Source organism: Toxotes jaculatrix, chromosome 10, assembly GCF_017976425.1.
Source record: "Toxotes jaculatrix isolate fToxJac2 chromosome 10, fToxJac2.pri, whole genome shotgun sequence".
NCBI classification, from domain to species: domain Eukaryota; kingdom Metazoa; phylum Chordata; class Actinopteri; family Toxotidae; genus Toxotes; species Toxotes jaculatrix.
This window is the reverse complement of record NC_054403.1, coordinates 14,156,519-14,179,550: the sequence shown is the minus strand read 5'-3', so window position 1 is coordinate 14,179,550 and position 23,032 is coordinate 14,156,519. Positions and strand designations below refer to the sequence as shown.

Genomic DNA, 23,032 nt, shown 5'->3' with positions numbered 1-23,032 from the left:
ATTACAGCCTGCTGTGGCCCCTGTGGCTCACTGAGCACTAATGGAACACAATGCATTCAGCTTCCCTCAGACAGAAAATGTAACATGTTCTCACTCATATCGGATGCATCATGCTTCAGCATGACAATCACTTTGGAGAGGAGGATAAAAAACAATGACTCCTCTGTCCATTTGATTTCTATTCAACATAGCCCGCATTGGAGAGATTCAACAGAGCAATCAACAGGCATGCTGCCTGCTGCCCCAGCATTTTTACAAACTCACCTTCAGTAATAGCCTCAATTTAATAATGAAATTACAGCAAGCAGAACATGTAGTCTCTTGGCATACAATAACCTGGAGGACTAATAGCCTACAAATCTTTTTTTCTCCTCTCAGTGGGAAAACATTTTGTGAGAGGATCGCTGTAGATGACGAAAACATAGCAGAAATAACTCTGAGGTGCAAATCCAGTGCACTTGTGCTGCAACATGCAGCCTCAAACTGCTTTCGGGCATCCACCACCAGAATGTGGGAAATGGATGCCCTCTACTGTAAGATATTGGTATTGTAGCGAAAAATCTGGGAGAGACGTTTGTTATACCAGTGGTGTAAGAAGTACTCCTTGTTTAAATAAAAGTAGCAACACTACATTTTAAATATTCTGAACTTCAAGTTAAAGAATAGTTCTGGTGATATTTTATATTTTTCATATTATCAACATATCCTACAAAAAGACCTTACTATATTCCTCTGAGACATAGACCTCTGCATCAGCGAGCCACATTGTAGCACTGGGCAACATGTTCCTTCATTACAATGATCATGGACAATGTAGTAGTGTATTTTTAGTCAGCTGATAACAGCCCACAACAAATAAACTAATTACATCTACAGTATATACTTAAGATCACTTTCTTAAAGATTCAGTAGGAATGAATGAGCTTGGGACTGAATGTCACAGATAGGCTAGGAAAGTTGGAGAGTGCTGAGATGGACTAATACATTAGTTTTGGTCTTATTCTTCTTCATTCCTTCCTATTCCTCCCACACACCTACACACAAGCACATTCACTTGACTTTCCAAGTTCAAGGTATGGGGGTTTTTGGAAGACGTGGGTGTTAGAGTGTGCACATTGCGTTACATAATTGATGCTCCATATTACCTTACATCCTCACTGCCTTGGCTGCGCTACAAACAAAGCTTGCTCATTAACTATTCACTGGATGATTTTGAACAGAAAAATGATTCTGTGGATTGGGAGTGTGCACCGACGCTGTGCCTGTCAGCCCCAGGCATCTGATTTCACAATGGTGAATAAGGTGTGCTGTCTCCACCAGCCGTATTTTAACTTGACAGCAGATCCCCTTACATGTACTCAATGGTCAGATGATGAAGTACCTTTACATCAAAGCCATGATTGATGGGGATACAGTAATAAGCTGTACCTTTACAACACGATATCAACGGAGATGCGATGGATTGTACAGTATAGGTAGCAGAATGAATGCTCTAACAACAATGCCGAAAACTGAAAACAGTGATTTAAGAACGTCTGTATATATTCCTTTGATTTTAAGTTCTTGGCATTTCCTTCATATTTCACTATAATCTGGCACATTTTGTTTTGTTTTTGATGAAGACTAAAGAATGTAATATTGCTATGTGTAGGACGCAAAATTATTGTGTTTAAGAAATCATGGATTTTAATGTTTTGTTTATGTTAAGAAATACGTGCTGTATGTATCTGGTCAAAAACACTGAATCTCAAGTATATTGTGTTTATTTTCATATCATTATTAATATAATATAATATTCTAATCAATATTATATTATTTAACATACATTTTTGTAAAAAAAAAAAAAAAAAAAAAAGATGAAGAATATAGTCCCTTCACCTTTTTTAAGTGACTATGAAGTCAAATATTTTAAAAATCTATAGTGTCCCTGCTTGGTCACGGTGCCTTGCCAATGATGAGGATGCTCATGAGGAAAACCATGATGAAGAAGATCCACATGAAGAATCTGTCCATCACCTTAGCAATCTTCTTCCACTCTGCCCCCTTGGCGCATGTAGCCCTCTGCTCTCTGAAACAGTTGGCAATATACTCAACATTGCGCACCAGCTTGGTGTCCACACCGTGACTACAGAACACACAAGGGCCAAAGGTTACAGTGGGACCTTGAAGTGGAGGTTTTTTGTCTTCAGGGCAGCAGGGGACCTTCTGGTCTTCTTTACAGCAGTCACTGGTGGGGATTTTACCATTTGAGCCTTCATACTTTCCAGGTGCAAAGCTAGAGAGGTGGCTTCTCTCCTCTCTAGTGATGTGGTGCTGGGATTTCACTCTGGGATGGTGTTGTGGTTTCGGGGTCTGGGGCCTAGGGTGTTTGTGATTCTGCCGGTCTGCTCGGCTACTGTGGCTCCCTGGTTTTCCATTCGCATGAATGTGGGAGCTGAGGTGCTGATGACGGATGTCATCCTGGGGGGAGTGAGAAGATGAAGAGGAGGAGGCAGAGGCACAGTTCTCACCTACCTCATAAACAAAGAAAATCTTGGACATGTAATCAATGATGAGGACTTTCGCCCAGTGGGGGACTGGTTTGGCCTCTGCACCACAGAAGTGGATGTTCATGATGAAGATGGTGAGAGCTGTGGAGGCTGTGACCATGGTCATAGTGGCAATATAGTACTTCCCTGTGTAACAGACAAGGGGAATAAGGAGACAGGAGGGAGGCTTTCTGTTATGACTCGGAAAAAGACACTTCATTTGTCTTTTTTGGTCTGTCAAACTTGAAAAGCTGAGATTTCGCTCAAATATCGCATTCCTAAAGCCAAGCTGGGCATTGGTAGAACAGAAACTAAGATAGGCAGGTTTGCAAGCTGCTATAATAATTCTAGAGATGCTACAGTTACATTAGAAATCTAAACACAAAAGTTTCAAACTTTTACCTATAAGCGGCACGCTCTCTGACGGAGGCATGCTCTCAGCCACCATTAGCTGAAACACAGTGAGAGCCAAAAGAACCGTCACGCCGAGGGAAACCTTCTCCCCAGAGTCTGCAGGCAGGTAAAACCCCAGAGGAGCCAGGAAGGAGATAAGGAAGCAGGGAAGGAGGAGGTTGAAGATGTAGAAGGAGGAGCGGCGCTGCAGGAGCACGGTGTACGTGATGTCTGGATATGGGTCAGAGCAACAGCCATACATGATGACATTCTTGGTGGCCGGCATCCCGTGGCACTCCCATTCTACATTTTCCACAAAGTCTGACAGGTCACCGCTGTCCATTCCCATAATGATGTCTACCTAGAATCCAGGTAAGGGATGAGTAGGTACGAAGGAGGCACACAACCAGCTCGACGCACTGACATTTTCCAAGAAGGACAAAATCAGCAAATGGATATAATGTTCCATACAATGAGTCTCAAGGAAAGAACGTATGTGTCTGACTGGCCAGTCTCAATTAGCCCCTGATCTAACACATAGCCTCACAACACAGACCTGAGTGAGTCCTGTGACATTTAACTCAACTCCGTCAACTGACCTGATAAATGTAGATGACACGGATCATCATCACTCTGAAAAGGTGGATAAACTGAATTGAGGTGGGTTTATCCTCCACAACACCCCTAAGTGAGTATGGTTGCACATGTGCATGTGTTTCTCCATACCTGGTTACCATTGTAGGTCCAAGAACCAAAAGTCAGGTTACATTCCTGGCTATCAAAGGGGAAGTAGGAGACGTCCACCACACAGGAGCTCTTGGTGATGGCGGGAGCATCCCAGGTTATCTCTCCATTGTAACGCAGTCTCACATTGGTGTCCATTGGCCCTGAGAAGTCATCGTCAGCTCTGGTGGAGGAGAGAAAGTAGAGACACACTAACAAACATCTGTTCAATGAAACAAAGTAATAAATGCACCACCAACAATTTTACCACATATCTAATTCTAATAGATGTTTGAGCTAATTTTCTTTAACTCTTTACTTTAAGTATATTAAAACTGTTGACAGAAAAACGTTCTAACTCTATAACTGTATTATACAACAGATCATTATGATTATAAAGATATAATTAGAATCTTACAGTTGGTGAGGTTATTAGTGAAGTGCCCTCGAGAAATGTGAAAGCGGTTCGCTCCCAAGCGTGAATGTGTGTATATGCATAATCCTGCCTCTTGCTGGAATTTTTAATTCTTTTAAGCTGATAGTGAAATAAAACAGTGGTTTAACTTATTATAGTACAACAGGGGTTTGACAAGAATTGAAAACATGAGGGTTTTCTCAAAACACTATCCTCACAGGGACAGAAAGATCAGGAACTGTCCTATGTGTGTGTTTGTGTGACATATGGGCATACTTATTATAGAGGACAAGATCAGGCCTCCACACCAGGCTGCTGGGGATATGAATGACTTCCAGTCCATCATAGTCCTCTTTATTCCACTTCAGGTAAGCGTCATGCCACGTCTGCCTAATCCACAGGTAGGCGATGAGCACCTGGTTCCTCTCATCCTTTAAGCACACACAGTCAGTTTCACAAAAAAGAAACAGCATTTGACGCACACATACAATCACACACCTACCCACAGACAAGGGATACATATGAATAGCAGCCTAAAGAGAGATCCTCCTGATTCCCCTTCTCATTTCTCTGTTGCTCATTAACTCTCTATGAGCATTACGTGGACAGGTAGGCCTCAGATTATCGCAGCAGCTGAAATCCAGACCTGTCTGTCAATATCAGGTAGATGAGGGTGATTGCTGGGGGTGGTTTTGGTGTCGTTGCCAGAGCTTCACTGAAGCACCAACCAGAAGAACACACAACCACTTTGGGTAACAGGACACGCCAACTCATACACATATTTCTTGTCTGGCCCTCACTCCCGTCTTTTCGAACATGACAGACTGACATCATCAGGTAACCACAAAGACAATAGGAATTCAATAGGAAAGCTGGTTATCTCTCTTATCACACAAAGGCAAACACATACTACACAGTGCTAATTCACTGTGGGCTGACACAGCACTGAACCTGAACGGGAACCTAAGCCAGCTGAGTAACAGTAGGCTTCGCCTGTACTGTGGGAGGTCTGCCTGTCAATCATAGACGTCAGCACCAACCCTTTGGTGACCACTGTCTTTGCAATGATGAAAACTCAGTATAAATTTAATACAAATACGTCACATTTCATTTTCTGTAGTCTAGCTTGAAGGAACAGGTTTTATTTTGGTAATTAAGATCTTATCACAATATACAGTACACATTATAAGCACTTTAGAATTTAGGAATGAGGATCTTGCAGGTGAGTAAACACTCACCATGTCTTTGATCTGAGAGAGAGTGATCTGTAAGGTAACGTTGAGGGCGCTGTCTGTGTCCTCCACAGGCCGCAGGGCGCTGGAATAATTGTCCATCAAATCATTCAGAAGCTTCTGGGCATAGTGACCCTGAGCTGAGTGAACCACTGGTGGGAGAAAGATCTGGTCATCAGTCATTATGACAAAAACAACCATGGCGTTTTCTAATGTGGTTTTATGTACCATGACTTCTGTGATCTTTCTGTTGTCTGGCATGAAGACCAAAAGCTCACATGGCTCAAACTGTATTTTCCAGCACTGCATTGTGCCTCTTAATTGATCTATAAAAAGTTGACCGATAAATATAAATTCCCTGTTTACTTATCCTTTGGTGTAGTTATAATGTTTAATTTCAATTCAACTCAATTTTATTTATATAGCGCCTTCCACAATCAAAATTGTCTCAAAGCGCGAGACCCAGAGCCTGACACCACAGCAAGCACTTAAGGCGACAGTGGCAGGAAAAAAAAACTTCCTTTTAACAGGAAGAAACTTTGAGCAGAACCTAGCTCATATGGGGGACCCTCCTGCCGATGGCCGGGCTGGATGAAAGGAGGAAGATAGGACAGCTGGGAATGGAGGAGAGGAGGAGAAGGACATGCAGCGTATAAAACATGATACAAACAGGGTTGGCAGTGAACAATGTTAGAAGGCAAGCATTTTACAATTTCTGTTTTTTTTTAATGCTACACAATAACTTTATTTTTTATATTTTATTTGGAAGCTATTTAAGGAATAATTCTTTCATTTTTGTGGGACCACTTTCAAAACAATTTGGTGAACTCAGTGGAAATTTTGTCTTACATTTGGGCTTAAAAATTAAAATAAATAAATAAGTAAAGAAACATTAGCAAAAAGACTTTTTCACTTTCACAAAATTTGTTTCTTAAGATTATTTAGTTTAAATGGTTTGAAAGCCACATGCAAAATTCAGCATCTAGGTAATTGCTCTCTACTTAAAAGCTACTGCAGCTTGTGAGTAACTGCGTGCACAGCAATAAACTTAACATTGATTAACGTCAGTTGTTTTATTATTTTTAACCAAATAAAAAGCATGTGTTAAAGTTTAAAACGGCACAATCTGTTCAAATGATAAATGAATGCACAGAAACTCATTTTCAAGTCTGACTCACCTTCAGGAAGCAGCATCGCCAGACAGACAATTGGGATCATCTTGAGCATCTCTGAATACCCCAGAGAAGAAGTAAAAATAAATAAATAAATAAATAAAAATTAAAAAATAAAAAGAAGTAATTGGGTCTAGACGGTCCTAGACTTCATCCCCTAACAGGCCTACATGATGGCCCGTTCAACCCCAATTGAACTCAGCTGCAGATAGCCGAGCACCATTTCCTCTGATCGTCATCGTGGTCGGATCAGCTCTTACTGCTTGGCAGGGGAGGAAGCATGTCTGCTGACTGAGACATGGAATAAAACTCCGGCTATCACATAGCAGCAGGAGACCGAGAGAAACAGGATGCCCACGAATCATCACCTCACCACACACTGGGCTATCAACCTGTCAGTCAAACGCCGGCCCGCCAGGTGGGCTGCTTCTCTGCTCCTACAACATACTGCCAATACCAGGATGATATGCAGGAGAAAAGACTGGCATTTGAAAATCACTCATTTCATTACTCATTTAATCAAACAAATAATTAAGCAGTCCTTCATTAACATTATGGTAATAACTGGAGCAATAAATACTGATAACGTTTTCAACTTCAGCCAACATGAGCCACTTTCGGTATGTTGTCTTTACTACATTAAAGCTTTCAGACAAAAAGCTGAATTTCAGTTTACAGTTGAAAATCTTAACAACTTCTCAGAGTGTGGATCATCCTTTCTTTGGTCAGAAAGTAAAGGTCGGTCAATGTCAAGGCACAGAAAAAGAGTGATCTTTTTTAAATATATATATACCTTTGGCATTTTGGAATATTGATCACAGAAAAATGGCAATTTAACTTGTGACAGCCACTTTATTTAGGGTAATATATAGACTGCTATAGATGGTCAACTGGTTCTTTTCTGTTTTAACTAAGTAAGATATTGTCAGAAGATAGCTTATTTCAGGACGAGCTGGAATGAGTCACTGTGACCTTGATTAAGTTAAATGCTAAAACTAGTAAAAATGCTCACTGGGCTCAGGGGAGAAGTTGATTACATATTACAAAGGTCATAGATCTCTCACTTAATAACAAGGCCATTGTTAAGGGAAACTGTCATGCTTATGTCATCAATACTTTGTTATATGTATTCAACAAAGCATATTGCTTGTATTTAGATAGAAATGGTATTTTTAATTATAAGTGTGCACAGAATGGTGAAGACAACAATATCATGTTAACCTACAGATTCTTAAAGGCCTGAGGACGTACATTTGTTATCTTTGAAGGCTGGTCAAGGAGAGAGCAGAGACAGGTACACTATTGTACGAGTGTGCAGGTGGGAACTTTCCTGATAAGGACGAGCAGCTCAGATAGTTGTGCATTCAGACAACCCTGTGTGCTACTGTTGACCAACCAGCATTACCTCATCCCTCTAAGGAGGAACATGGGGCAAGAGGGTTAAAAGAACATGTCAGAAAAGAGATTCTTGTTTCTGCAGAGCCTTCGCATGTCATCTGTACTTTGTACTGTTATCAAAAGACTAAAAATTGTGCGATTCAGTATTAAATTTCCTGTGCACCTGTGTCTTTGATTTGCCCCCTAAAAACCCAGAAGTGAATGTTTGATAAAATTTGCTGAAGAATCAAAGAAGACAGGAGGAAATCCGCTACACCAAGACTGTGACTGAAATTTCAAATGTATCCTCCTCAGTAATGTTATTTTGGCTTTGATGCTATGGGGGCGTCTTACAGAAACAGGTGGGGGTTAAACAGTGTATGGCAGGAAAGCCTCATGATTCATAAAAGAGCTAAACTTAAAAAAAATCTAATTTTGGTGAGAGAGGAGAGCTGAGGAAGCTACACTGAAATTATTGGTTTACAGTGGAAATATTACCCCAAAGCAAAGCTATAAAAATGTTAATCCAAACTTTCAAAACCACACAAATGTGAAATCCCTTCAGGAATCTTACAGTTATGCCATCATAACAGATTTTCAAAAAAGGCCATATTCTTATGCGACTAAGCTTAAACATTAGTCTTTTATAGCATGGCTGGAACAAACTGCAGCCAAGGAGGTATGCTGCGGTGACGTCCGTCCTATGGAGGCTTCAACACTTTAATAATGCAGCAAGTTAATTTATTTTGTGTGCATTTTAATAGCACAGTGATTATCTCAGGGGCCTCGTATATTGAGCCATCTATAGTACAGTCCTCTGCTCTGGGATGCTTGGAGGACTTCCAGATGGTAGATACACTACAGAGATATGCCAACATCCAGTGAAAGGATTCACAATGAGCTTTTGTCACTGGGGGATGCCTGGAAAATGTGCAGCTGGGTTAGCGTGCAGCAGGTTCAGTGCTGTACAGTCAACCGACTCAACACTCTGTTCTGCTGTTGATTAGCAGACAGCAACACATCAAGCGGCAGTTTCTCTCTTGTGCAGTGGAAGCAATGACTGCAGTCACTGACTGCAAGTGTGCAGGCTGAACTGTAACATTCAGATTACTGCCAGGGTTTCCTGGAGAGATTCGGCATAACACAACATGGTACCAAGCCGGCCATCTGTTAATGTGCTCATCCTAAGTTTCCATCACCCTAAGCAAGGTGATCGGAAAATGATATTAAGTGCCCGTATCACTTCCTTGTTGAGGCTCTAAACGCACTAAAAAATGCGCTTGCTCAACCAGGAACTTAACGCAACAGCAGTGCAATACCACTGTGAATGTCCCAAAGTACTACTGTACAGAAAGGCAAACTCCAATATGCATAATCCATTCTCCGGTTCTTCTGCATGCACATTCTTCATCTAAATTGGCTTGCTTGCTCTATTTTCACTGGCAACGTAATTCCCTGCAGGTTCATTTTCTGTTGGCCTTGTAAATTTTAGTGCCTCACACTAGTTTTTATTCAAATGTATGCACAGCCAAACAGGCTTACAAACACGTGGGATCCTAAACAACAACGTGTATAAACAGGTCCTTTGTCATTTTGTGACTGAGGTTCAGCTGAGACTGACTTCCATATCCTGACAATACGGAAGGTTACGTTATCGCCAGGTAGTTTTTAGGTGTTGCATTTCCTAGGGGGCAGCTGACGACTATCACACAATGAAGACGTCGCTGAGAGGCAACACAGAAAGGACAGTGTGAATTAATTTACACAGACTTTAATATCTTTATTTACAGATGAATCATTTTGACATATTTATCTGTTGGCGAAGTTAAGATGATGCAATATTTTTCAAACTCATTTGGAACTATTTCCATCCAGACTTGTGACAGGTTGTGTTACTGCTGAACTTGTTTTGTTTTGTTTTCTCTGTTTAAAAACAAGAATCCAAATGTATTCCTGTGGGAGGCCAAAAGCAAATAATCTTTCTTTTTTTTTTTTTAAAAAAAATGTGGGGAAAGGGACTGGTGAAGTGAGCCCGAGTTGAGAGCAGGTGTGGGGGTTGGAACTTGGGTTTGCTGCGGGAGCTTTGGGTTTGTCAGACAGTTGAAGGGGAGAAAATGTGGCGTGAAAATGAGTATGGCTACACCTCAGTGACACTTTATGAGCTGTTTTCCAGAACAGGGAATGAGCCGAGTCCTATTTGGTGTCTGTAACTCCATTATTACTTATTACTACATGGTGCGCTACATTTATTTAACCACAATTTTATTTGAATGTCCAGATTTTAAGTTTAAAAAATGCATACATTTTATGGTGCCCTCAACGAATCCCAGCAATGGTACAATATAAAGACTCGTAACAGTCCTGGTATTTCAACTTACTACTCATTTTAGAGTACCCTATACTACTATAGAGCATCCCAAAACACTGAGTGTTTATTGTGCAAGGGTGAATGAATGAGAGACACCAAATTAAAAGTCTAGGACTCTGCCTAAACCCTGTTTAGAAAACAGGACCAAAGTGTGCAAAAATAGGGACCAGGTCCAAAAGAGCCTCCTTGAATGGCTCTCTCCTACAAAGGTTTTCACAAATCAAAGTAAATGCACTGCATAGGCAAGGATAAGCCACTGACAGCCGCTTCTTGGACACAGCCAGAAAAGCTGGGAGACTGGCGGGCGTGGGTGGGGTCTTAAGTCTGGCATTTGCTTCAAAGGGGGTGAGATGTGGTTGGACTTTTGATTGTAGCACTGTGTGGAATGTCAAATGAACTTAAAGAAACCAGAGATAAGAGCTCACAGAGCGACTGATTGGAGTGTGGTACAGCAGAAGAGACGAGCAGGGGGGGATGCCACACAGAGGGGATAATGGAGGGATGGAGCAGAGAAGTATGGAGGTGAGGAGTCCACTGTGAAACAGAGGGTGCGACAGAGGAGGAGACGCCTTCAGACAGCTGGAATTTGGAGGAGAGAGGGTGCGTATGTGTGAGGAGGGGAGAAAGGGATGTGGAGGAAGATGAAGGGGGTGTCAAGATTCAGTTACTGAGCAGTAGCTCTGTCGCTGTCTCCACGTCCCAGGATTTCGATGACAACGCCACTATTACTGCATTCTGGGGGGGGAAAAAAAACCACACAAAAACTCATCACAACCTCAGTTTTATTCTGCAGAGCAATGCACAGTACGGGAGGAAAAAGTTTAGGAATACTTACTTTTTCAAAGCCCATGGCACAGAGTTTGTCTATTTTGCGTGTGTACTCCGGACTGGAGACAGGCGCTCCTGCATAGACATGAGACCAGAGCCTCGCTGTCTGTTTGAACATCTCTGGGTTCTGCTTGTACTGTGTGAACAAATATGAAAAACAACAGGAAGTTTGTGTGAAAGGGGTTCAGAATACCACTGTCAACAACTGTCTACTTACAAGTCCTTTGAAGACATCATCTTGGAATTTTTTGCAGTTTACTGACTTTTTAACAGACCAAACGACCGACTGGTTAATCAAGAAAGAAAAAGAAGAAGAATAGAAGTACTCTTGTGATTCAAAGTTGTACAACAATATAACATGTGAAAGTACAAGGAGGTGAAATTATTTGCTTCTGCTTTGAATAATATCCTTCAGCATATGGATGATTGAAAGCTTAAGAGTGGTGCACTTATGGCCCATCTATACTATTGTGTATATGTGGCTCCACAGCAGAATGCCTATTAAATAATGCTCTGCAAGATTTCAAGGCTGCTGAGACATTCTGAGCCAGATGAACTGGTAGAGCTGCAATCTGATAGACAGCCATTTCAGCCAAGTGCTGGCCCGCTTTCTGTTTCCATGCTGTGTATGCACTGTTGAAATGTAATGCAGGTGAGTATTTCCAATCATCATAAACTATGTCCACTTTAACTTTAAATAAAACAAATAAACTGCAGCTTCATATGAAGTTTTGGACTACACATAACTTATTTCCAAAGGTCATTATATAGTACAACACTAAGGCTTACCAAATATTGTTAATGAAAAATGGACTGCATTTATATAGAGTTTTTCTAGTCTTTTCGACCACTCAAAATGCTTACACACTACAAGTCACATTCACCCATTCACTCACACATTTATACAGTGCTTTTTACTGAAGCATGCAGTACTTTAACATACACACACAAAGCATTTTCAGTGCAGCTATAAGAGAAATTAAAGTGCAGCACCTTCTAAACAACCTGAAAATCCCAAGGTTTCGAGTCCATACTGGACCTCTGACCAACTGTGTAATATTTAGTAATGTAAACTGTGTATAAAAACATGGACACACAGACAAAAACATATCTTATACTACACTAAATGTTACCTAACCTTATTTCATTCCTTCGTGGATGTTTCATTGGAATATGGGCTGGTATGTGATAGATATCTATTACTCCACACAGGATTAGTGATTGTATGTAGGTGTTATGTGTTCACGAGAGTAGGATAATCTTTTCAATAAGAAAAGCAGGCGATGGGCAAACAGCTCACTGCCTACACATGATATTTCACAACAGTTTCACATTACTGGCACTGCACTCAATGCTGCTAAACCTGTACCAGATAATTGTTGTGTAGCACAGGAAAAAAGAATAATGCATCAACTCATATAAGAGCATTTAAAGTAACAATTTATGGTCATACACAGGTGGACTTGACAAAAAAACATCGGAACAAAAATAACTTGGCATGACAATTAACATCTTAACAGTCTAATACACGTCCTCAACCATACCGGTATTAAATTCACAGGACAACAAATGTTAAGTTTATGGGAGTTACTGTAAACCAGTAAAACCAACCAATAATATCATATAATAATTAATATCATATTTTATACATATGTTGCCCCACTTTAAACATTTTAAATATATATCCACAGTACATTTGTCAACCAAAAGGCAAAACATAAAACACATGCACACCCACCTGATTGGCTACCACTGCGTCCTGCGGGTCATCTGGTTCTGCGGCTGCCAATAAGGCTTGTAGTGACAAGAGGACTGTCCTCAGAGTCATAGCAGCTGCCCTGAAAGGATATACAGTTTGTGTCACAGTTTAGTGCAACACTGATAAGAGCATGAACTCTACTCATAGCCTCCGACTGCTACAGATGTGTTCCTGCTGAGGAACCCTTTCAAGACTCAACATGATAGTGGACCAATTAGTTTAAATGCCTTTGATCTGTGTGCCTGAACACTTACATTACTATACATGAAAATTGGGAATAATAATAACAACTAATGCTTTCCACACAATTATAAGGCTCACTCATTCACAAGGCATATTGAGGCTGCATCGTTTTCAAGTTGAATTTATTGGCAAGAGGACTGTGTTATGCAACAGTTACAGGGGTGGGTATTAGAAGCAACTTGGCCATGACTATGGCTTTTGGTAGGGGAAATTTATTGCCTCACATGACTAGAAAACTATTTTGTGATGGATGTATGGTGGATGAAGAATGTCAAGAATGCTGGCACACGTTCACTCACCACTGGTCTTTGAGAATGTCCAGACATATTGCACCTGTAACTGAGCTGATGTTGGGATGCCAGATCTTTGTGATAAACCGCACCTGAGAGATTAAATGAAAGCGGGATGAAGTAAATCATTTGTGGATTAGCACTGCCATTGAAAATTTCTCACGCCATTGTCCAGAAGGAAAGGGACAGCGATCAGTAACAATAACAGCAATGAATCCCTACCTTGGGTGGATTGAATGGATACGTCTCTGGAATTTTAATTTCTAGTTGATATCTACCGCCTGGAAGAAACGAGAGGGGTCACAATTATTTAAGAATAATCACAGGACTATGCAATAAAATGGTAACAGTAAAGATGCAACCTGTTTTAGATTAATTAGGAATTAAAAACCTCTTGAAACAGTTAGTTGCTGAGGCCTTCTCAAAAAATAAAGTTGTTGTCAGTGACGCCCAGTATCACATAACAAAATTGTGCAACCATGCATACAGGTTAGCAGACAGCAGTGTGTCTAAGTGAGCCCCTCACCTTCATATGGTGTGTCAGGTGGCCCTGCTATCTCCCCTTTAAGTTCTGTGAAGTTCTCATCCACCAGATCCACCTTTATCTGGTTTTTGCTCGTCTGAAAGGGTGAAAAGGCAAAGAAGCATTTTAACTTCAGCAGACAGGCAGACTGCAAAGCGTTAAGCTAGCTTGCTGTCAAACTTCAAACCTGCCTATGCAGCATAAGTTGACACCCCCCGCAGCATTAGCCAAAGTTGACCTCAACTTGTTGCACACATCTTGCGGATCTACATATAATAAGGCCACTAATGTAGGTAGAGACGAGTTCATACAGAGACAGGAGGACACACGTGAAGAGTACACCTTCTGTATTACAGGCGCATCACACCAAACTATCTTTGCTAGGGCTAACCCAGCTAGCTTAGTGACCATAGAAGGCATGGTAAGCTAGCCAGTGACGTTAACTTAGGAACATGAACTTGAGGCTCAATTAATTTCAACATCTGCTTAACTGTGCTCCAGCAACAGTAAATTCCTTGGCTTTAACTTCCCCATAGCAGCATCTAAATAGCTAGCGGTAGTAGCTATTTGTGAAGCCGGATGCACTGCCGTGTCTGATACAGTTAGCTAAAGCTAGCAGCTCGGTGATTAGCAAGCTGACAGCTGAGCCAGCGACGCGTCACTCACATTCAGCCTGTAGTCACAGAAAGAAAAAAATAAAAGGCGTAACTTTAACTGGCAAACAAGACAACCAACCTCTTCACTTTTTAGGACCTCCTTGAATTCCCGTTTTATCCTCTGAACTGCGATGTTGGCCATGGTTCCCCCGTGTTCCCGTCCGGTTGGGGCCTCGCCGCCGTCCGACCTGACTAACGTTAGCTAGCTTGTTCTGCCCACAAGAGCTCTGCACTTTTTTTGGACACAACCTCAAAAATAACAGCTGTAACGTCGTTAAACGTGTGTGCCGTCAGTCCCGGTTATCAATATGAGGGTATAATTCGTTAAAATAGCTCAACATGTATCTGTCATCTCAAATCTGCAACAACACAATGGTTGGTGCTACTGAAAACATTTTAATACCAAACTGCATGCAGTCTGGAGGAGAGGGGGTCATGTGATCTGTATTGCCATCCTGAACGCCTCCTGCCATTGGTTAGTCTGTTCATGATGAATAATGTATTGTGTAATAATAATAATAATAATATAGTCCTCTTTTTCTTAATATTATTATTATTATCCTTAAAGCCATAATATGTAGTCAAAGGTGGTACATATGGGAAAACAAGGACATTGTGTCATTCTTGATCACCTTTTAATGCAAAATAAAAGGTTTCACCCAACGATTGGCACATTACATTTAATCTATACCATAAGGTCACTTACTTTTGGTCAAAAAATGCTCTAAAGTGAAGTTAGCCATTACAGTCGCTCATACAAAGCTAAGATGGAAGTGACTGGGTAAATGCCTTCTAAGACAGATGGGGACAGAGACGAGTTTCAGAGAAAATACTTTACTTTTAAGTGACCAGGAGATGCTCAGAGAAGCATATCACACTTTAGAAGAACAATTAATATATTTAAGCCGCTAATTCAAAGTGAGTCATCCAGATGTGTTACTATACGAGCTGTACTCTACTGTACTCAAGCAACATGCATGGCATCTTCTAACATGCAAAGTGATCTCACTTCTCAAGCCATGCAGCTTCATTGCTGGAAACACATGAGAATTTTATGTACTTTGGTATTCTTCCCTTTGTTCAATTGAAGACAGACCCGCATTTTCCATTGTGCTTTATCAAGGCTGCAAACAGTGACACTAGGGGGCATCATTGTCCCATGGAAATTTACACAGTCTGTGGCACACAGTAAGCAGCACATCTCCTGTTTGAATTAAGTGGATACCACTTGAAAATACCTTTTAAAAACTCCTTTTACAAAATTTATGCAATCCACAATTAAATCTGAGCTAAACATATGATATCAAATATCATACTTAAGTCACATTTTAGTCTGATCTACACAATACAATCATCACTCACTGACTTTCTTACAATCCTTGAATCATGGTATTGACATGTTTTCTCCACAGTGAAGGTCAAAAATAAGGTCAGCATTTATGTAAAGCATTTCGTCTTTACTGTAAACCACAGAGCTTACATAATCAAGTTTTGTAAATGTGCACATGGAATTCTGTAAATCTGTTGCCATCTCATGGTCATTTAATATACAAATAAAATAGCTTACACAATTGTCCCGATTACCGTCAATCTAAATAACCCATTATTACAATAAAGCAGATGAAGACACTTTCTCTTGACAGTGATTGTGGGTAAATTGATCACACAGGCATTAATGGATCAATTATAGATGGATTATGGATTTTTTTCTGTCAATGAACTACACACAGTTAGTCTGCTACACAGTGCTCAGTTGACGTCTTTTACAATTAGCACTTCAGAACAGGTGGACATGAGCAAACAGGTACTCCTTCCCTTCTTCTCCTCCTGCTTATCCTGTTCGTTCTCCTCCCTCCGCCTCTTGTTTGCTTTCTCTTGGTGATGATGACGAAGATGACGAGTGCTGCCAACATAACAGCTGTTATCAGGAGGCAGCCTCCGAAAACCAGCATTGCTTTGTTCTTGAACATCCATGCACATACGGAGCACGGCTGGTGCAGCTCACTGAAGCTGCAGGTCTGCGTGGTGTCATCCTCCGGGAAACCGCTGTGGGTGATAATTTCTCTGTAGACAGCAATGGAGGCCTTAGGTGTGGACTGATGTTGGGTTGAAGTGAAAAGCCCGAACTGAGGGACATGCCGATCTTGCAGTTTCCACAAGTAAAAGCCCTGCAGGTTGACCCCATCTAACTGGTGAGCTGGAGACAAATAGAATAAAGGTGGAAAGTGAGATAAGAATCATTAATCTGCTCTCCTGTCCCTCCTCCTCTTCAGGCCATATGAATAACCCAGGTATACTGTTATTCTACCATTAAAGAAACTATCAAATGTTAAGAACACATGTCCGATGGTTAACATATGTTAGAAAACAACACTTTTGTATGTGCGAATACAGGAGAGCCAAAGGGGGCAAAATATGAACACAGTAGTGATCAGCACTAGCACTGTGCTGTGTTTCTCTGTCCTCTCCCTTTTTTTATGATCTTCATGGTCTCTCATTACATGTGGGTTTTATAGTGGGAAGCAATATGGTCATAAAACCTATATTGCCTTAGGAGCTGTGTCTATGTCTCAATGTCCCAAACACTGCAGGGCTCCATTATTTTCCTACTGAAATATGATTACTCTACACTTTCTGGAATGGAAAAGAAGAACATTACATATTAGCAGACTAATGGAGATGAAATGTATGTCCCATCCCACCTTTAAGAGCCTCCTGCAGGTAAGTCCTTAGGTAGTGTTGCCTGAGTTTGTCCTCAACAGGAGCCTGATCATCAACCCCACTGGCTGTGACAATGATCGGTAGAGCCCCTCCATATCTCTGGCTCACCCAGTTCAGGATCTTCCTCAGGCCCCAGGGTACAAGAGCCTGTCCAAGACCGGATGAGGGCCAAGTGGGATCAGAAAGGGTCAGACAGTCGTGATCAGGTGGTTGTTTCGGCTGAAAACTGGCCTGTGTGCGGGGATATGGAGACACCAAACGAGTAGTAAAATGGTTCAGAGCGATAAAACTCAAAGCCCCTCTCAGCTCGTGCTTCTCCACCTCAGTAAAACTAGGCAGAGGAGATCCAGGGAGGCCTGTAACTCGAGCTCTCTCCTCCAGGTACATCTTCATTTCTTGTGGATACCCCCCCTCGATATTCTTCTCCTCATGTCTAGTTCCCAACAAGAGAGGGTCTAAGAAGCGACTAAGTTCAAACAGGAGGAATCTCTGTGCTGCTGCCATATGTGAGTCCAGGAAGGGGTTGGCAGGTTCAGCCCAGTCAGCATGTAGTGCAAGTGATACCAGTGCTTTCTGTTGGCTATAATGTTCCCTCTCATACAGCCTCCAAGCTTTTGCATGAGCTAGAAGAAGATTATGACCTGCTTGATGCTTCTCGTTCCCATCAGAATAAACATCTATGAGTCTGTTCGGCTCATTGATGGTAATCCAGTATCGAACCCAGTACCCCAGCTGCTGGTAGCAGAGTGCTGCATATTCCCGAAATGCTTCAACTGTGCTGTAGTTGAGCCAACCCCCGGAGGCAAGTATTGGCCCAGGCAAGCCTATATTTGGAGCTCTGTGTGTTGGGTAATAGAGAATTACAACAGCCTCCAGGTTCAGCTTCTTGAGCTCGGTTAGGACACAGCGGTAGTACCTTTCAGACATAATAACAATATGAAACAAAGTATAGAGTTAGAAGAAAAAATTGTGTAGATATGACTGACTTAGATAAAGACAGCTGGTATCATCTTTATATCAAAATGAATTTTTAGAAGATTGAAACAGTTCATGTTTGTGTGTGTGTATATTTCTACCTTAGAGCCTCAGTGTTCACATTAGAGAGGTCTCCCTGGGGTAAAATCAGAGACCAGTTTAGGGCGAAGCGGTAGTGAGATGCCCCAGTGGATGCAAACAGGCGAAGATGACCACGGATGGCCAAATAGTCAGTGCACTGGGATGGTCTTGTGTGGAGTTTCACCCCTGGGACTGGACGCAGTGATCCGTCTCCTGTGAGATTCCAGCTGTACATATGGGGGTCAGTAAACTGTGGTGAGAACGGGTAGAAGTGGACCTACAGCAACAAGAAAGACATTAAAGATTGTGAAAGTGAACATAGCCATTATTTAGCAATTTCTGCTGCAAAATCACCCTCTTGTCTTCTCACCTGTAAAGTGGAGTCAGCTATACCCCATTGAAAGTCACAAGGGAAACGGCCTTTGACCTCTCCAAAGTTTTCATCTCTCAGAAAACCATTGTCAGCGACTACACGCCGGTAGTACAGTGCAGAGGTCTTGGGGGACCTGGTTCGGTTTGGCTGGCTGAAGTCAATGTAGAAAAGACCTCGCCTAATAGTGTAGCCATAATTCCACTCAAATCCATCCACCAATGACCAAGCAGAATAGCCAAACACCTGCACACCCTCAAACTTAATAGCTGTAACAGAAAACACAGCAATAAGAGAGAGAAACAGATTTCACATATTTGTTTCATGATCACTTCATTAAATTATCTAACTCATATTTGTTAGCTCTCTCCAGTTCTGTGCTCACCTTGCAGAACCTGATTGATAAAACTCTTCATCAGATAGATGGCCACCGTGTCCTCCTTTCCCACACTTGCTTCGGAGAACCAGCCCCCCTCAGCCACCAGCATTCTTAAGTCCCCATACTCCAGCTTTATCCAGTTCAGTACACGCCTCAGGTCTGGGGTCACAGTCTGCCCATAATGGACCAGGTTCCGGCCCAGACGGAGGTTGTTAGGTCCAAAGGACAGAGCAAAAAAGTCAGCTGTTTTCTGCACCCAAAGCTTCTCCTCAGGGGTGAATGTGGGCAGGAGGGCCCCTTGCTTGATTTTTAAAGAGACTGGGTAGTCCCCATCTCCAAAGATGGGGTTGGCAAACCAGCCAAGCACAGCCTCTATTGATTCCTGGCAGAGTTCGATATTGCCTGACGTTGCCTGACCTCTCTGAGGTTCAACCCAGTGGGATCCCAGGACAATGGATACTTGACCCCTCTGAGTTGGTCGGAAGTGGGTGTTGTAGATGTGCCACGCTTTGGCATGTGCCTGGAGATCACATTAGACATATTAATATGATGCACTGTACTGTAGTCCACAACAAAATCACAAAAGTATAATAGGCCTTTTGACATGTAGCAGTAGGAAGGTGCAGCAGTAGATAACAACATGAATGATGGCTGAATTCACTTTAGCTGCTTCAATTTCATGGTCCTCGTAGTGTTCATCCTTACTCACTGTCACACAGTCATAGCTCACTGGAAAGCCTGAACGGAATAAAGCCTTTGATAATTCTAATAGCAACACCTGTGCTTGTGCTACTATGATAAGTGCTGTGAAAAAAGCATCAGCTTTTTAAGCACTACAAAATGTTTATAAAATACACATCTGGATCCAGCATTTAAGACACAGTGAGAGACAAATATGGAATAGACTTCTTAAGAAGTCATGCTAACTAACAGATAAATATATGCAACAAACAAATGGGACCAAAGATATAACTTCCTCAGCGGAAGTAATTATGAAAACAATCTATTAGGCACCAGAAAATTTTTATTTGCTTGTGCTATCTGCTCTGCATCTGCTGTACACATACCGTCTGTGCTAGACTCTCAACTGCATAAACATAAATGATTATTAATGAAGCATATCTCCATGACTTCCTGTCACACACCGTTTCTCTCCAGCACAAAAGTGCTGATGTGGTGGACTTTGACCTCAATGTCTTTTTAAGTGTCCTGTTTACTGATCACAGACCTGTCAAAATAAAATATGATCAACTGATATTTGAAAAGATATATTAGAAGCAGGCATAAAGGCTTTGCACCAGGCTGCACCAGTTACATGTTACAGTGCAATTAATCAAATCACCATTGTCTGCATTGATTTAACCTGAGTGCAACAAAATAACAGCACTGGTGTAATCTGCGCTTACTTCACTATCTTGTGACCTCAAAATCATTTGGAGAATGCAAATATTCATTGACCATCATAAACTGATAAAAGGTGCATGAGTTCAAAGTTGACAGACAGCCTATAGCATTTACTAATTCTTTGTGTACTGTTGTTTACAACCCAGGCATCTACAGCATAATAAATACAGACTATATAAATCTACAGACTCCCAGTCTACTAAGCCTGTCTAACTTACCCTGATCAGGTTGTGGGCCACAATGAGAGAGCCAGAGGTACCCCCTGTCTCTCCAGGAGCGTGCACACCTGTCCCATACCCCTGTACAGCCACCAGGTATGGGTTATGAATTGTGAGCCAGTACCTAACTCGACTCCCAAACGTGTGGAAACAAAAGGCAGCGTATTCCTCAAACAGTTCCACCAGAGTGTCATTTTTCCAGCCTCCGTATCGCTCCTGCAGAACCTGTGGCAGGTCCCAGTGATGGAGAGTGACGATGGGTTCGATTTTCTTTTGCAGAAGTCTCTCTATGAGGCGACTGTAATGCACCACAGCAACTGTATTCGGTGGACTCCTGGCATTCCCATCAGGAAAGATCCTGGGCCAGGAGAGTGAGAAGGAGTATGATCTTACACCTAGAAACTCCAATGCATTCACATCTTCTTCCCAGTGAGTGTAGCTGTCACTAGCCACATTGGCATTCTCAGTTGCCAAATTACCACTGATAGAGGAGTGGGTGAAATGGTCCCAGATGGAGGTTCCCTTCCCCTCCTGGTCCCAGGCTCCTTCTGTCTGGAAGGCAGACGTCCCAGAACCCCAGAGGAATCCAGGGGGGAAGGTGTCATAAAGGAAAGATTGGTCTTTGATTATGGGGTCCGGCTTGGGCTGCTGCCAAATCCTCCTGCCCTCCCCAAGAGAACAGGCTGCCTTGTTCCAACCACACACCAACAACAGGACGCAGAGTATGAGGCACTGACATGTGGAAGGACAAGGATGGTTCAGCATCCTGAAGGAGTCCACCTTGTTTCAGAAATCCACTTGAAGGGGGAAGCTGGTGTCAGTAAGAGCAGCTGCTCTGTTCAGTATCATAAATCCTCTTGTGATTGACAAAAGATCCATAATGATGGTAAGGAACAGAGAGAAGTGATCACAGGCTGGAGAGAGGTACATCTGAAGCTGTGAGGTGCTGTTGTGTCCATCTGACAACCTGGTCAGACTTCCTTATCTCTCCCTCGGTGTACTTGTGCTCCCACAGCCCCTCCCTACCACATAATGTTCACACATACAAAGGTTGACTCACATCCACACACGCTTTCATTGTTTTACTTCGGAGAAGTTTCCGGTGAATTATTTTCACCAGTAATCCCAAAAAGACGCCAGTATCCTTCAATTATATCACCAAATCAAAAATAGACTCTTAAAAAGACAGTAGTGACACTATCCTATCCCTGTGAAGCCAAAACACAATGACACACACGCACACACACAGAGCTCTAAACATACTGTTGATTGCTGTAAAGAAGGTTCTCGAGTCAATAATTAGCTTGTACTCTGATCTTAGCTCCATAACAGAAGGAGTTCACATTGCGGTCAGCTTCCAACAAACACATACATATATACACATGTTTAAGCTATTTTGAGAACATTTATTGAAAAAGTAGGAAGGACAATATAATGAAGTGCAGCCTGATGAAAGAACAGGCTATTCTCTGTTGTCTTATGCCAGAAGCAGTGAGGCACGTCCACAGTGTTCTTCCAAGATGTGATCAAACACGGCAGGTGAAAACAGTCACACCAGCTCATATGACCTTATTCAATTAAGCTCCACTTGCCGTGTGAGTAACAGTCACTGAGACAAGGAAAAGGCAGTTATGCCTCTTCCTATACACATGCTTGTTTTGATTAAGCCTCCCAGTCACAATAAAACAGTTCAAAGCCCATCAAAAAGCCCCTTTCTCATCCTCCCTGGTTAAGGTAGTGTGTACAGCTGTCTAGAGTAAACAGCGTAGTTGCCCAGGATACACCCTGCTTCCAGGCATTAGTGGGATAAGTCAATTGATTTGGGAAATGGTCATCTACCACCCAGACTGACCTCCGTGTGGTCGCTATGATACAGAAAAGATGTCTCAAAAACACTGAGCTGCACTGCAGCTGTATATTGTTCATGCAACTCACAGTTTCCTCACATTTTAGAAAAGAAAAATGCCAGTGATTGTTTTTTCTGTATAGATGAATGTTTCCCAAACTTTTTCAGGCATGTTCCCCTTCAGAAGCCAAAAAAAGTGAGAACTACTGGTACAGATGTTATAAACTGAATGTCTTTTATAGTATAACGTATATAACGTATCGTGTACTGTATGAAAGATGTGCAGAAGACTCAGTCGGCCGAAAAACTGCAATTAACTTATGTTGGTTTAAATTAAGTTAATATGAATAAGAGTATTAATTTAGTTGTTCATTTCAGACTGAATATCAAAACTTAAACCAGATTTATATGTTTTCACTGTGTCCACATAATGATGTAATCTCAATCACCTCATCCTGAAACACAGTAAAAAGAACTTTTAGGGAAGTGAAAAGAAGATGTGCATGAGAGAAACATGCCATTGGTCTGAGA

At 41.8% G+C, this 23,032-nt stretch overlaps 3 protein-coding genes across 3 annotated transcripts; all 3 read right to left on the bottom strand.

Moving 5' to 3' along the window:
- Positions 1 to 1,935: 1,935 nt before the first annotated feature.
- LOC121188643 (neuronal acetylcholine receptor subunit alpha-9-II) lies at positions 1,936 to 5,492 on the bottom strand. The gene is made up of 6 exons (XM_041048477.1): positions 5,298 to 5,492; positions 4,336 to 4,490; positions 3,648 to 3,828; positions 2,931 to 3,282; positions 2,403 to 2,675; positions 1,936 to 2,210 (listed from the first exon to the last, which is right to left on the bottom strand). The coding sequence occupies exons 1-6, from the start codon at positions 5,490 to 5,492 to the stop codon at positions 1,936 to 1,938; spliced, it is 1,431 nt and encodes a 476-aa protein (XP_040904411.1).
- A 4,273-nt stretch (positions 5,493 to 9,765) lies between these two features.
- ube2ka (ubiquitin-conjugating enzyme E2Ka (UBC1 homolog, yeast)) lies at positions 9,766 to 14,913 on the bottom strand. Its single transcript, XM_041048478.1, has 7 exons — positions 14,587 to 14,913; positions 13,855 to 13,948; positions 13,551 to 13,609; positions 13,338 to 13,420; positions 12,775 to 12,874; positions 11,044 to 11,172; positions 9,766 to 10,943 (listed from the first exon to the last, which is right to left on the bottom strand). Exons 1-7 carry the CDS (start codon positions 14,647 to 14,649, stop codon positions 10,869 to 10,871), a joined length of 603 nt encoding a protein of 200 aa, XP_040904412.1. The 5' UTR covers positions 14,650 to 14,913; the 3' UTR covers positions 9,766 to 10,868.
- Positions 14,914 to 16,276: 1,363 nt separating this feature from the next.
- Positions 16,277 to 21,420, bottom strand: klb (klotho beta). Its single transcript, XM_041048408.1, has 6 exons — positions 20,656 to 21,420; positions 19,040 to 19,553; positions 18,655 to 18,923; positions 18,305 to 18,561; positions 17,210 to 18,144; positions 16,277 to 16,704 (listed from the first exon to the last, which is right to left on the bottom strand). The coding sequence occupies exons 1-6, from the start codon at positions 21,418 to 21,420 to the stop codon at positions 16,277 to 16,279; spliced, it is 3,168 nt and encodes a 1,055-aa protein (XP_040904342.1).
- Positions 21,421 to 23,032: the final 1,612 nt, after the last annotated feature.